This window comes from Eucyclogobius newberryi, unplaced genomic scaffold, assembly GCF_026437365.1.
Source record: "Eucyclogobius newberryi isolate DKJ021-1_F unplaced genomic scaffold, fEucNew1.0.hap1 SCAF_21, whole genome shotgun sequence".
NCBI lineage: Eukaryota > Metazoa > Chordata > Actinopteri > Gobiiformes > Gobiidae > Eucyclogobius > Eucyclogobius newberryi.
The window spans coordinates 11,978,336-11,994,701 of record NW_027315846.1 but is presented as its reverse complement, the minus strand read 5'-3'; the positions used below and the strand labels follow the sequence as shown (position 1 = coordinate 11,994,701).

Below are 16,366 nucleotides of genomic sequence, written 5' to 3'. Positions count from 1 at the left end.
TTTAAAGGATACATACTCAAATGATGAAAACACCCCAAAAGACAACCTGCGGGTAATTATTTCATCTCTAAAGACAGCACAGACTCCACCCCCTTTTTTGTTTTCTCGTGTTTCAGATTCAAACTTAAAGTTGGGTGGAGCAGATTCTATCAGAACTACATTTCCTGTGTTTTTGTCAAGCCATGTTTCAGTTAAAAACATAAAATCAAGATTATAAGAAGAAATAAAATTATTAATTAAGAGAGATGTGTTACATAAGGATCTGACATTTAGCACAGCAAGTTTCAGACTAGTTTCAGTGAGACTGGGCTTTATCTTTTCACAGGGAATATGAATCACATTTCTCAGATTGGGCCTGACTCGCATTTTGTTTTTCCATCTCTGTGATGATGTGACTACAGAAATAGCACTAGGGGGGGCTCTTTTTACATAGGGCCCCGGGTTGGTTTGATTTTTAATGTGACAATAAGTCCCGGCAACGCTGAGACCCAGTGCATCCTAGCTATGGGAGATACCAGGTGAAAGGCGAGGTTGGATGGGTGGTGGGGCTTTTGTAGCCAAGGAGAGTTTGGGACCAGGTGAGAGGCGAGGGGGGATGGGTGGTGGGGCTTTTGTTGGTGTAGTCGGCTTGTGCAGGGAAGACATAGCCCTTGCTATATTGGGCGTGAGTGGAGCCATCTTAATGCCTGATTTGATCAGACTTTCAAAATGGCTGGGAAGGCCCATGGGTGAGAGTGGAGATGAGAAGGAGAATGATGAATCTTTAGTGGGAGTAGATGTTGCAGGGGGAACCCAGGGCTGGTGTGAAGGCAGGGGCGATGACAGGGATGTTGTTGGGCTTGTCACAGATGGGTCCAAGGCCTTAGAAGATTGTTCCTTTGCTGGAGGCGGTGGAGGTGAATGCGGAGCAGCTGGAGCTGAATCCTTTGCTGGTGGTGGTGGAGCAGCTGCTGATGAATCCTTTGGTGGAGGCTGAGGTTGTGGTGCTTTTGATGTTGAAACATTGGCTCGGTCTCTGGCTGATGGAGCAGGAATTCTTCTCTCATTCCTCTCTTCTCTAACTATCTGCTCAGGACCCTGTCCAGGCCCAGTCCAATGCCTCAGAGCGTGGAGCAGGTTCTCTGTCAGCACCCTCACTCCACCTCTGCATAGGTGGGGGCCATTTCTCTTAAACAGGTCCTCTCGTTTCCAGAATAGATAGAAGTTCTCAATGTAGTGTAGTCCTCTCGGGGAACACTCTTTGGACAGCCATGTGTTCAGCTGAAGAAGCCGGCTAAACTTGTTTATCCTCCTGTCGATGTTTGGAAGAGGTCCACTTATGAATGTTTTGATTTCCATTTTATCAAGCACGTCGAATAACTTCAAGAAGTCTTTTTTCAAAACTTCAGTCTGTTCCCGCCGCATGTCCACTGCACCCACGTGCACAATCAGCTGTTTAGCTCCTCCATGCTTAGCCATAATATTTGGAAGGAGTGACGTTATCTCAGAAACAGTGGCGCTTGGAAAAGAATGTGTGTTTATCTTTTCATGCGTCACGTGACTTATCGCACCGTCCCCAACTAAAACAATCTTCGTGACCTTGGCTCCAGGCACAGATCCTCCTCGCTGTATTTTGGCCACGTCATCTTTCCTTTTTTCATTTAATTCCATCTCTGAAAGTGGTAAAAATCTGTTGGTGAGCTGTATTTTAGGTGACTTCACGTTATCTTTGTATCGTTTAGGCTTTGCTCCAAGTTTGTTCCAAGAAACAGCCTGGTCTTTCTGGTTTTTAGACAGTTTTGGAAACGACACAGAGTCACTGCGGTTTAGGTTGAAAGTAGCAGTTTTTCTTGTAAAAAGTGTGCTCTTCTTACCGTCGGTTGACACAGGAATGGTATCGTGAAGAACTTTTTCAGATTCCAAAACAAATATCCGTGTTTTCAGCTCATTAATTTCTTGTTGATATTTCCGACAGCGTTCACAGTCTTTCTCCCTTCTTCTCCCGGACATGTCGCTGGCGTCAGACATGTCGTTAAAACTGGAAAAATGTTCTTAAAATCCTTGGTTTACTTGAAAAAGTCTAAAGCAAAAATGTTTGGAAGACAAAAACTGATTAAAAAGCAAAATAAATAAGGAAAACAGCGATAGCAAGCGGAGCAAGCAAAAAAGCGTGTGCACTCTTCGGAAGCAGAGGTAGTGAAATACTACTCAATTGCACCTTCTCCAAAATTTTAGAATCATTCCTAGGTCCCCGTACCCCTGATTGGGGTCATATCAGGCTATGCCCAAAGCTTTATGATCATAAAGCGTGATCAATGCCAATTACCTTCACTAATTCTGATTTTACAATAATTCTTTGCAGCATATAGTGTGATGGTAATGGGTCCACGTTTGCCAAATGTAGCTTTGAGCAGATCTGTGGAGAGGCGAACCCACAAACTATCAGAATGCACGTTTTTCAAGGTAGACTTTTAGCAATAGAAACAAATGTAGCTGACTAAATGCAAAATAAAGAAATGTCTAATGCACTGTGGAACACGTCAGACAAATCAACAATATCTTCATGCATGACAAGCAGGTGGCGGACGCCAAGTTAGAAGTCACAGTGCACCTTTAATATTATAGGGGGTTTTGTGCAAAAATGTAAATAAAACACATTACAAAAACAGGCATTTTAAGGTGCACCTGGATTTTATTTTTTCAGTCCATGATAAAGTGTTAGTGTTGTGAAAAGTTGTACTTTCAAAACTATGCTTCCGTTGCCTATAACCTTCATACCTGTCCAAATGTACGTTGAAAGATTATGTCCAAATCCAGTACATTGTTTCTATCCTAAAAGACTAGTTGTTGAAATGAGGTTCTGTCACTATAGCCTACTGTTTCCAAAGTGGTCTATAACGTTCTTCCTCGCTGTGTCCCAATGACTTCATAGTTCTCTGTGCAGTATTTAAATTAGGACGACATGCCAGGACAAACAGATGGAGCTAGATGCCTCCAGACACCTGAATTTGAGAGATAATCACAGTTTGTGTTGTAATTTCCAATGCTCCACACTATACTCATGCTGCTCTGCCAAGTTTTCAGTGGTTTAGATGGTATTGTGAAAGGCCATTGATAAATTAGCTCTTTTCTTTATTAAATATTTTCTTTTTTAACTTTAATATATTTTTGAACATAAAAAATAAACAATAAAACAAAAACAGGACCAGAGAGGCGTTATACAAAATAATCAGACATTGAACAGGTGAGAAATGAAAAGAAAGAAATAATCAAGGCACACGTAAACCCAACCAAAATGTCCCACTTAGTCCATAGTCCTTCAAATTCGTCCATTTTCAGTTCAAGGCCGAATGTGAGTTTTTCCATTTTATGAATTTCCAAAATAATGTCTGTCCAGTCCCTGATTGTCGGTGCTATATACATTATATACATCCATTTTCTTTGTGATGGCCTTTTTCGCCACTGCCAGTGGAGTATGTACCAGAGGTAACTGTTAATTGTGTCATGTTAGGTATTTTCAAAGAGAATCAACGTTGCTCTTAAATTTGCCGTTAATTTTAAACACTGATTAAATATGTGAGTTTAGTCCTATTTTAGTCCTCAAAAAGCAAGCACTTGTTTAAAAAGTAGAGATTATTCTGTAGGCCTATAACATCTGGACACGGTGTCTTTGTTTCAGCAGCTTCACATAAGCTTGTTATGTGAAACGTATTTTAGTGAAAGAAGGAGGGCTTGAAACGTCTCGCACGCGCTCTGAATACATTAACACGCACACACCGTCCCGTACATAAACAGCGCAAACAGCTGTGCGCACAGTGCCAGAATGACGCTCCACCACCGCGCGCTTTTACGCACAGCCGCAGCGCGTGGCTCGGTGCTGCTCTGGGCTGCGGTGACTCTGCTCGTCCCACTACGGCCGGCCTCATCGCACCCGCAGTGTCTGGACTTCGCACCGCCTTTCAAACCGCTGTGGCACCTGGAGTTCTGCACACAGTACCAGGAGTTCGGCTGCTGCGACCAAAAGACCGACAACATGATCGCGGAGAGATACTGGGACATCATCGAGGTTTTGGAGACGCAGGGGCTGGACATCTGCGCGGACAATTTGAAAGAAATTATGTGCCAGGTGAGTCTCTGCTGAAAAGGTAAAGGCGATGCTACTTTTTATTTAGTTTATGTAACCAGAGTGTCTACAGAGCCTCTTATGTAGCAGGTTAACAGGTGATTTATCACCCAAGCTTATAACTATTTATGGTTTTAACCCTTACTCATAAAAGGTGTTTGCTCATGAATTAATGGGAACTTAAGCAATAGCTTAATGTATGGTTATTTATAGTAGTTGATATGTCAAAGCTGGTTGTCCAAGCTGCCATATTGCTATGCACACCAGGCATTGACAAGTGAATAAAAGGCTACAACAAATAATAAAGTGATGTGTCTCCAGATATGCCATACCTGTCTCCATAGAGATATTATCTCATTGCCTGGGATGTTCCACAGTATGGCATCAAACATAGCTACATTACATTTATTTATTGTGTATATTTTATATAGCCCATGGCTTTATTCAACAGGACAGTGCAGCATGAAATGGGGATGAGACTGGGGAATGACATGGAGTAAATTGTCCAGAGCTGGATTCAAACTCATGAGACATGCCGTGCGGGCTATCCACTCGATCATGAGCAGCACCGCTATACATTTATTCAAGTAAATTTATGGCTAAAGAACCTTTGTAATGCATTGTTACTGTGGTGTGGTCGCCTCTCCAACGATCTGACCTGTAACTTGATAATTGATCAGTTTAACACAATAAGGTGGAACATTCCAGGCAAAGCAATAACATCTCAGGACAAAAAGTGTCAGAGTCTCCACAAGAAAAGTGTAAGTATCCTTCCTGGGTAGGTCATGTGGAAGCTCCCAAAATGACCAATTGTACTAACTACCTGGAAGTTGAATTTAATCAAATGTCTTTGGTCTCATCCAGGAGTGCTCGCCTTACGCAGCCCACTTGTTTGATGCAGAAGACCCCTACACTCCTGTCAGAGAAGTCCCAGGGCTTTGCCTCAGCTACTGCCAGGACTTTTACAATAAATGTCAACATGTCATCAAATATCTCACCCACAACCAACTCCTCCAAGACACCAGCCAACGGGGCATGTCCACATTCTGCACCATGGTGGACCTCTCTGATCAAGACTACTGCTATCCCAATGTCCTCAACAGCCCTGGACTCAATAGTAATCTGGGACAAGTGGCAGAGGACGTGCAGGGATGCCTACAATTGTGCCTAACAGAAGTAGCAAATAATTTGAGAAACCCAGTCTTGATGCTGCACAGTGGGGATGATACGCACAGGATGTTCATAGCAGAGCAAGTTGGATTTGTTTGGGTTTACTTAAACGACGGCAGCAGATTAGAGCAGCCCTTTTTGGACATGAGTGGTGATGTGATGACCACTCCATGGTTAGGGGATGAGAGGGGCTTCCTGGGCATGGCGTTCCATCCAAAATACAAGCACAATGGACGTTTCTTTATCTATTATTCAATTCAGGTGAACAGCAAACTTGAGAAGATCAGGATAAGCGAAATGAAAGTGTCTAAATATGACATGAATGTAGCCGATCCATACTCAGAAAGGTATGTAAAGTATATAATGCTGTGTAGTTAGGCTATAGTGTGAGTTTTGTTTGCTAAAATGTAATGCCAACAACACATTGTCTCCATCTTACTGTATGTATAAGGCAACAAGTATACATTTGGTCCTCAAAGTTGTTGTGAAAAGAGTTGAATAAGTGAATGGGCAAAAGCATCTCCCGAACTTTAGCTCTTGTGAGGTGTTCATGCTCTTTATCTATCTATCTATCTATCCATCCATTGACTTAATGCTTGGTTGTTATGTCACAGCGCATTTTTTTTTAATGTATTAACGGGAGAGTATAATTAAACGTTGCCACCAAACAGGTTACCGATGTCATGTACCGGTACATAAGGTTTCTAGCCACAGACTAATTTGCAGCCTCCGTCCCTGTTTAGAAAGAGGTTAGGACAATAAAGCACTACAAAATAAGTATAAAACCCACAGACAATATTAAAAAACACAGATAAGAATCAGAATCAGGCCTATCTGTCCACTAAATCTGTCCACCCAAGGCAGTTTAGTGTTAACCCTTTTGATTCTCTTAGCCAGTATTTCAGTTTTGTGGAGAAAAGTCTGATGACTAACTGTGATTTAAGCTCCAGCAGTGTCCATAAATTCTATAAGAGTAAAGCTTTCACTGAAAACTAAGTATGGCTATAGATAGAGACGGCATATTAGGTGAAGTTTCCTGTTCATTACAACGTCTCTCAGTTTCTTTGTTGTTGATGGAAAGAGGTTGCAGCTGACTCTTTGAAAGTTGGTCTGACGATGGAGGCTGTAATTGCTCAACTGGCTTGCACGAACATGCTCCTAGTATTATACAGGTTGTATATCATTATTGGGTCGGCTTAATGCTTTTGAAGCACCACAGAGACGTTTGAATGACCGGACGAGTAAGCAAAATGCATCTAAGAAATGCAAATCAGCAGAATCCACAGTTTTGCCCCTGTACGCTACATTTACCGAATAGCATTCAAATTCATTCATTAATTGTGGAGATAATTCACTGTAATTATTCTTCTTTCATCCAAAACATACTGCTAAAGTTGGATCACAACATCTACAACGTTCCAATTGCCCCACAGTCATAAACAGAACAGATTCAGTGTTACCAGTGCACAATTATCCCATTCAGCACCCTTTGATCTGTACCAAATTTAGCACAAGTCTATAATTCATTGATTGCAAAGCGTGTATCTGTAATGTAAATATGGATTTTTTATTTCCTTGAAGAGTCATTTTGGAGATAGAGGAACCAGCCGCGAATCACAATGGTGGCCAGGTGCTGTTTGGTCTGGATGGATACCTTTACATTTTCACTGGAGACGGAGGAAAAGCAGGCGACCCTTTTGGGAAATATGGCAATGCACAAAACAAGTAAGACATGTGCTTCCGTTTTAATCATATGTGTAGTAAAACACACTTGGCAGCATCGCTCTATGATAAACAGGAAATCAGCCATGTTGAATCGAAGTGGCACTTCCACGTTTGACTTTTTTTTTTCAAAATCGTACTTGTCCTAGGTTTTTCGTCCGATCGAGCTCAAAACAGCACTTTTTGCATCTAGAGACATTGAAATTTAATAAATATTAAAAAAAAAATTGATATTCCTTACGGTCTCCGCATAACATGCCCTCAAAAAAGGCTTAATTTCCTGTTTTTTTGAGGACAAGTCACGTCTAATGGAATTGATCTACGGAGCTCATATTTCACTCATTAATGCGTTTTTATGGTCTGATTGGAAATAATTAATACCCATGTAACAAATTTACTCCATAGCGCCCCCTACCCATTGTGTGAAAAACTCAACATTGTCTGATTTGTCATGGGTTATATTCTTCTCGAGACGCCATGAAAAAAGTGCATTACAGATATTGTGTATTTTTCACTATTGGCCAGCAGGGGCGCAATTAATGCCTTCACTTCCAATTCCTTTTTTATTTTGATAGGACATTTTCTCTCATGCCGCGGTCTTAACATTAGAATTATTATTCTTCAGACTTTATTCTTTAGGCTTTATTCTTTAGACTTTATTCTTTATTCTTTAGACTGCCACAACTTGGGTATTTTTGACCCCCTGAACGTCAATGTAAAGTCCGGGGTCACAGAGGCTCTCTCTTTCTCCCTGCTCAGGTCTGCATTCAGCACGATCTTGCAATTTGTCAGGACAAATTTGAATCGCAGACTACGCAATCATCAGAATCAGAATCAGAATAAAGTTTATTGCCATTTATCAATGAACAGGATTCACGGATATAGGAACTTGTCCTGGCGGTTCGGTGCAACACAAACATCAACACTGAACAATAAATACATCAACGGTGAATTACTGAGCGTTGTTTGGTATGCCGCAAAACGCAGCAGAAAACATGGACGGGTGGGAAGGTGGTCGCGCGGAAAGGCGGTCGTGCGGGAGGCGAGAGCCATCATCGCCGCTACTGCGGCTTTAATTGTTTTTAAGCTTCACCTGAAACAAATATTTTTTTGTTACCCTAAAAACCCTGTAATGGGCCATAGAAATCCTATTGTTAGCTGCAGCTCCCTCATCACAAATGAATACCTGATTAGCATATGAATGGCCAGGGCTGATGCCGCCCCATGGCTTCAAAATTCTCTTGTATATTCATTGTAAATTTAAACCTAACCTCCATTTCTGTTTAAAGAGGGATTTCTTTATTTTATTTTATTTATTTATTTTTAACAAAAATGGCCTCAACTCCTTTTTCAGACCATCTCTTCTCCTGCTTAGAATCTTCACCTCACTGTCCTCAAAAGCATGGTTTGTGACTTTCAGATGAAGATGCAGATTATAGAATACAATACATTGCTCTGTTTAGAGTGTTCATCTTGTTCTTAGGGTGAACCAGTTTTTGTCTTAAGGTTGTTGCCCAGTTTAAAATAAACTGGGATTTTGTGCTTTCTAAAACTGCAAAGGATTTTTAGACAGCACAGAATATCTGTTTTGTGCAGTGTATTCTATCCAATGCAGTGAGGAAAGTTGTAAAGAGAGTATATAGGCGTGACAAAACTGCCATAAAACAGCCACTACACAAGAAACATGCAAATTCAGGATTACAGAGTGCCGTGCATCTTCTGAGACACAAAAAAAATGTATGATGGCGTTTGTTAAAGGTAGCCCTGTTTGTTCCGCAGGAGTGCTCTGTTGGGTAAGGTGCTGCGTATTGACATCGACGGGACAGACCCCAGTACACAGCCCTACAGGATCCCTCCAGACAATCCCTTCATTGGTGATCCAGACGCCCGCCCCGAAGTGTTTGCCTACGGGGTCAGGAACATGTGGAGGTGCTCAATGGACAGAGGAGACCCAGTGTCCCGTCACGGTCGGGGCAGGATCTTCTGTGGAGACGTGGGACAGAACAGATATGAAGAGGTGGATATTATTGTGAAGGGAGGAAACTACGGATGGAGGGCCAAGGAGGGATTCGAGTGCTACGACCTAAAACTGTGTCACAACTCAACCCTGAGTGAGTATAGTTTTTATGATAGTTTTTACTTAAGTTGGACAAACTATTTAAAAACGATCACTGTGTAAGCAAGCAATTCAGATATTTGACAGAAAACCCATGAGGTGGCATCATTGTGATATCATCCAAGAACATAATCTTTTCACATTTGAAAATATTGTACATTTTAGAACATTGAAACAGTTTTTTAAAATGTTTGACAGATTGCTAATTTATAATGTTTTTAATTGAATTGTTCTAAATGCCTTCTATGGACAGGTCAGGCCATGTCTAATTGACCAGTAACTGACAATGAGCTTATGAATGCTCTCTCACACTTGTGTCACCTAGTGGCCGTCACAATGAGGCTGCCTTCATTTGCTTACACTAGACAAATAAACAACCAAAGGTGTGAATGAAGCTGTTTGTGCAAAACAATAAGCTCAATTATTAAAACATAGAACTGTCTGTGTGGTTTAAACAATATTTCCAGGCTTTTTTGTTTAAAAAAGAAAGTATTATGTTAAAAAAGAACATTTACACGTTTTAAAGAGCTAATTTTCACATTATAATTACCGGTACTTAATTTTCACACTATTACACGTTAAGATTCTTGTTTTAACATGAACATATTTCACTCATACCTGTTGAAAAGGGCAAGGTAATTAACGGACGAGCGCGATCTGTTCACAATGTGCAGGGGAAGATTCCTTTTATGAATAGGAGCTAAATTGATTTGGCCTCAACACTGACTGTCCTCTATTTCCTATTAAATGATGATTCTTCACACACATGAATTCTTCACACACGGGTACGTTTACAATGCAAACAATTGCACTCTTTAAAAGGTGCAAGCTATTCTTGTTGTTCTAAGCTATTCTAATCTGTCCACCCCTTGGCCACTTTTGTTTCAAAATCTTGACAGCACAACTGGTCACATGATAGAAAGAGAGAGGAGAAGGCTGTTTGTGTAACTGCAGCAGCAGATAATTACATCACATGGAACCCATAATGTGAGGCTTTCAAGTTGCAAATATGTTATGTATTGAAATACAGAATGCATGTTTTGGAGGTGTTTTTTAGAACTAAATACCACTACATTCTTATATGGCTTGGTTCTTGCTCCACTTGTCCATGGAGATAGATAGTTGTAATGACATACTGTGGAACATTACAGTTAAAACAATAACATTTCTGGAGACAAGCAGGTGGCAGACACTCTTGCAACTATCGTATGAAATTGTGTTATTGTACAAACTTGTGTTATGTTTCAAGATTACAGATTAATAATCATAACGTCATTATATCAATTAATAATGAATGTTACTTTTTGTCAGGCAGGAGACAGTAGTTGCACAAGACTTCCATCTGTTGGTTTGAACCGTTAAAGTAATTATCATAGATATATTTACATATCTGGCCTAAACACGGACGTATTAATGACATTTATGTACCCGAGATATAAAGTCTTAACAGGCGATCAGGTTTAGTGTTTTGTCCATCTGTTTGCTGTGTCAATCTGTTGCTTTGCTGCGTCACATAGCACTTCTAATCTTTTTTCTTTTCTTTCACACCAGATGACATCCTGCCTATATTTGCCTACAGCCACCATGTTGGGAAGTCTGTGACAGGGGGCTATGTGTACCGCGGCTGTGAGTCACCCAATCTGAACGGCCTCTACATTTTTGGAGACTTTATGAGCGGGTACGAAATAAAACAGTGATTGAAGCCAAAAGCTGTCAAAATCTGTTTATGTCTTGGCAGCAGTGCTTTCGCTAATTGACATCTGGTGTCTAAATAAATAGTGTGCGCTTTCTATTTAAAGGAATAATTAAAACATATATATTTGCATTTTACAACTAGTATTTTGAAGCAGTCAACAGAGGTATTTCTGCCTTTCTGTAGAACAAAAACAGTGCATAATACAACGTGTATACCAGGGCTATTCAGGCCCGCCAAATGATCTAATCCGGCCCACAACCCATCTCCCAAATATCTAAAAAAAAAAAAGGTTTTGTTTTCTGGTTTAATTCTGGGTTAGTGCTAGGTTAAAGCTGGTTTGGTGCTGGCTTAGTTCTTACTTTAGACATTATTTGAACCTGGTTTGTACCTGGTTTGATTTTGGGTTAGTCTTGGTTCAGACCTGGTTAGTTGCCTATTTAGTCTTGTCCTAGGTTAGTTCTGCTTCAGTATTGGGATGGCTAATTTGCAGATCAATGTTGTATTTCATCTTTTTCTATTTTTAAATCTAATATAGCAGTAGATAATTTACCATTATTAAAACAACTTGAGTGTTGAGGATCTGTTTGCACCTTGAGGAAGGCCATGTAGAGCTGAAACGTGTTGGCGTGTATTTTAAGCTTAAAGACATGCTACAATAAAGGCTTTTTAATATTTGTCTTGGTTTTGCTTGTCTTTGGGAATACTCAACATACATATATAATTTTGTTTGCTACAATTTATACCCGAACTGTTTTTACGTGCAACAAATCACCCCTTCTCTCCAATTGAGCACCTGATTTAATTTGACAGTTTTTTGGACATTTAAGTACCCAGGCAGCGCTCCTTATTTCTATTTTTTCTCATATTAGTGTTGAGGATATCTTGTGCAACCCCAAATTGTGTTACACAGTGGTGACATTTTTTATCATTACCAAAAATCTGGTCTTCAGAAAAAGTTGAATAGCCTTGGTGTATACTGATACTTACACATGTATTCACAAATGAGAAATGCCAACCTAATGTACCATAAATGATCATTTTCATTATATATTTAGCTTGGTTTTATGAGACATTAAATACATATCACACTTTGTTTTGTCAAATAGATATTGTGTAATTTTAATTTTGTTTTCCTCAGGCGGATAATGGCCTTGGAGGAAGACAAACTGACTGGGGTGTGGAAAGAGCGCAGCGTTTGTATGGGAGCGAGCAAAACCTGCTCTTTCCCTGGACTCATCAATCACCACCACAAATTTATCATCTCATTTGCTGAAGATGAAGCAGGTAGGACCCATAATTATGAGATAAAAACAGGTTAATTTGTTGACATACATCAGTGGAGATAATCAGTGCAATTCACTTTATATAGGAGAGCTATACTTTCTAGCAACGGCTTACCCAAGTGCCACATCTCCATACGGGACAGTGTTCAAATTCATGGACCCTTCCAGGTAAACAGAAAATATTTAATGTGATGTATAATAAACAACTCATTTGATGTTTTTCAGTCAGGTTTTAGACCTCATCACAGCACTGAGACTGCTCTTGTCAAGGTGACAAATGACATCCGCCTGAACACTGACACGGGCAAAGCCTCAGTCTTAATTCTGTTAGATCTGAGTGCTGCTTTTGACACTGTCGATCATGGGATCCTCTTACAGAGACTAGAGGACTGGGTGGGCATCACTGGCACTGCCCTAAACTGGTTAAGGTCCTATCTGGAAGACAGGAAGTACTTTGTTGAAATTGGTAGCTGTGTCTCAGACCACATGACCCTGACCTGTGGAGTGCCCCAAGGGTCAGTCCTGGGTCCCCTTCTGTTCAACCTCTACATGCTGCCGTTAGGTCAGTTGATACGCAGTGAAAATGTGTCCTATCACAATTATGCAGACGACACTCAGATCTATGTTTCACTATCGGCAGGTGACTATGGACCAGTAGATTCACTCTGTCACTGCATCCAACAGATCAGTTTGTGGATGCAAAACAACTTTCTCCAGCTGAACTCAGACAAGACTGAAATAATTGTTTTTGGCCCACAGAAACAAAGAGAAAGTGTTAGTAGTCACCTCCAGAGACTCGCTCTAAAACCTACAAACCAAATTAGAAATCTGGGGGTAATAATGGACTCAGACTTGAACTTTAATAGCCACGTCAAATCAATAACATCAGCAGCTTTTTACCATCTAAAAAACATTGCCAAAATAAAAAATATAGTGTCAAAACCAGATTTAGAGAGACTTATCCATGCGTTTGTCTCCAGTAGATTAGACTACTGTAACGGCCTGCTCACTGGCCTCTCCAAACGAGCTGTAAAACAGCTGCAGTACATCCAGAACGCTGCTGCTCGGGTCCTGACTAGAACCAGGAAGTACCATCACATTAGTCCTGTTCTCAGGTCTCTGCACTGGCTCCCTGTGGCTCAGAGAATAGACTTTAAAGCAGCTCTGCTTGTGTTCAAGTCTCTCCATGGCCTAGCACCAAAGTACATCTTGGATATGTTAGTGCCATATGAACCATCTCGGACTCTGAGGACCTCGGGGACCGGCCTCCTGCTGGTGCCAGAGTCAGGACAAAACATGGGGAATCTGCGTTTCAGTTTTATGCAGCTAAAATCTGGAACAGTCTTTCTGAAGATGTGAGACAGGCTTCAACTCTGACAATGTTCAAATCTAAGCTAAAAACAGTTTTGTTTAGCTGCACATATGACTGAAACAATTTTTTCTTTGCACTCTTCTCTTTTGTTTGTGATTTTATTAGTTTAGACAATCAGTTGGATTGATAATTGTTAATTTAGTTAATTTTATTGTATTTCTGTTTCTGTAATTTCTTTGTGATTTGAATGCATTTTTCCTGCTGTGTGAAGCACTTTGAATTGCCTTGTGTATGAAATGTGCTCTACAAATAAACTTGCCTTGCCTATTTTTTCTGATGTAATAGGATTAAGAAACAATGCACGCTCTTGTCACATTGTTGACCAACAACTACCATGCTGACCAACTTCACCATTATACGTACAAAAATATGACCACGGTGTTTCAGAAAAGTTCTGATATATGGGTGATCAAATTATTATTTCTTTCGCACAACTCACCATCATTGTGTTCTGTCCTGTGTCGGGTTAAATGCCTCAACCCACCAGTCGTCTTGGTTCACAGCTTTTCTTCCAACCTAGTTCATTCATGGTCTCCCTCTGCTTTGCTGCTGTCCTTCCTTCTAGATAGAAAGACTCTTTGCAAAGCCTTGTGAGGGCCAATGTGGCCAAAATACCTTAGTATTCTTTTCTGCATGTTCTTAAAGAGATCTTCTTCAAGGTCAATTTGTCTTCTGATTTTCTTCACGATAGCTTTGTCCATCCATGTAACCTTAAGCAGCTTTCTACAGGTCGACGTCAAATGATCTATTATTTGTATTGAAATAGTCAATTATCCTATCTGATTATCTGATCCATGTGACAATGCTGACAAATGCAGGTTTGAAGCCGTATTTTCACATATATGTTGTTAAATATAATTATAATTGGTTCTACAATTCAGCGCTGCCCAGATTTAAGAATGTAATCTACCTTATAATATCCTAAAATCCATCTTTAATGTGGTAATGGCTTCCATCTCCTAATTGGACTTCAGACACGTGAAGAATGCACATAACTACAAATGGCACTGATTATTATGTGATTACCTGTGACGTATGCACATATTTTCTCAATTGCTATCCATCATCTGAACTTTTTCTTGAATACAATTTTCTCTTGTGTTGTGTCATTGCAGACGGGCTCCTCCAGGAAAGTGTAAGGTGAAACCGCAGCCAGTCAAAGTTAGGGGTAAAAAGGTCCCCTTTATACCCAGAGAGCGTGAGTATCCTGGTTAAACAATGTACGGATTATGAAAATAATAGCAATAGACACCTCATGAGGTGCTGATGGTGGTATGAATATTGCACATGTGTGCCTTAGGCTGGCCATAATAAAGGCCATTCTGAAATGTTCAATTTAGATTTATTGGGAGGGTCTGGGAGGGTCAGAAACCGCCGAAATGATCATCAAAGATGCTGGATATTGGCAAGAACTGCAACACGCTGTATATACCCTGATCCAGAGCATCCCAAACATGCTCAGTGGGTGACATAATCATTGTTGTGGCATTGATCCACTACCATCACCTCACTTTGCAGCATGATAATAAATGGCTCCATGTTGTGGACAGTGCACACTATTCCTGCAAATATTCTAGTTCTTGCATGGCCAGCACATTCATCAGACATATCTGAAATAATTAGTAGCTGCAGCCCTACGCTAAAACAATTGTAATTTATTGAGTGTACAAGAATCTTTGGTCTTGCTTTTTTCCAAATCCATCTAAAACTATCTGTATAGGCCTTATATCTATTGAAAAATGTTTTACACAATATACGCAATCAGCCATCACAATATGTTATCAAGCAAATTTTCAGAAACATTACAACTTTTGGCATAAACAGATTGCTGCAAATTTGCTCCTAAAGGCACATGTCCTGAGGGGACCTTGTAACTACTGTAAGTTTGCCAATCCCAACACAATCACAGAACTGTCATAAAAACTAAAAATGGCAACCTCTCGTCTCATTTCAAACACATTTATATAGAGGGCATTTTGACGTGTAGACGTGTTTACTGTGGAGGATTTGAGGGTATAATTGTTACAAGACCAGCTGTCTCCCAACACCAAGCCTTTTCATTTCAGCTTCATATAAATCCTTGTAAAAAAAAAATATTATAATAATTACTGAACTAATAACAATTTTGGTTAATCAAGACACCATCAACCAATTAATTAACTAAAGTGACCAAAGGTATAAAGTTCTTCTTATTTGCTCAATAATAAATGTATGGTTCTTACTTAGTCGATGTTCTCACTCTGAAAATACATTTCTTGACGTATTCTTTATGGACTGGACTGCCGCAACTTGAAACGCAACTTGAAATGCCAAATCACATAATAAATAATAGTTAGTATGGAATATAAGTATAACATAGGTAGATCATAATTTTATATTGTATTAATTGAGCTAAAACAGCTTCATAATAGAAATGGGTTCATTGGCTTGATGTGGGTGGGGATAAAACTGAATTTTAATGTAAAATCCACCAAGTCACTGAAATCTGTGTTCTTTTAGTGACTGTGCTGGACAGAGACCTAGAGAAACCAACGAGACCTCCTCTGAAAAAGTTAACCAAGATACCCACGACCAGGCGACCCTCTCCGACTTCCAAGTCTACAACGACTACAACAACAACAAGAGCTACAACTACAAGCACTGCTACTACATGGAAGCTCAGATGGATCTCAAGTGATGACGACATTAAGAAGAAAAATAGATTCAAACTTTGGAAGAAAAAGAAACAGTTAGCCAAAGCAAAGGCAAACAGGCAAAAGAACAAACAAAAACCGAAGCCAAAAATCCACTATCGTAAAAATGGCCTTAATGAAACAACTACCACTCGTGTTAAAAGTGCAAACAAACACAATGGAAATGCAATCACATTCAAGAAAATATGAGAAAAACAATGTGAAGTCTGCAA

General features: G+C 40.0%; 1 protein-coding gene across 1 annotated transcript; it reads left to right on the top strand.

The window, feature by feature from the left end:
• Positions 1-3,802: 3,802 nt before the first annotated feature.
• Positions 3,803-16,343, top strand: hhipl2 (HHIP-like 2). Its single transcript, XM_072458283.1, has 9 exons — positions 3,803-4,105; positions 4,967-5,619; positions 6,854-6,997; positions 8,774-9,105; positions 10,662-10,788; positions 11,945-12,090; positions 12,176-12,257; positions 14,577-14,659; positions 15,961-16,343. Exons 1-9 carry the CDS (start codon positions 3,803-3,805, stop codon positions 16,341-16,343), a joined length of 2,253 nt encoding a protein of 750 aa, XP_072314384.1.
• The last annotated feature ends 23 nt before the right edge of the window (positions 16,344-16,366 follow it).

Coding starts and splice junctions, on each gene's coding strand:
- hhipl2 (XM_072458283.1), top strand. CDS start 3,803: ATGACGCTCCACCACCGCGCGCTTTTACGCACAGCCGCAGCGCGTGGC. Junction 4,106..4,966: donor TGAAAGAAATTATGTGCCAG/GTGAGTCTCTGC, acceptor GGTCTCATCCAG/GAGTGCTCGCCTTACGCAGC. Junction 14,660..15,960: donor CCCCTTTATACCCAGAGAGC/GTGAGTATCCTG, acceptor GTGTTCTTTTAG/TGACTGTGCTGGACAGAGAC.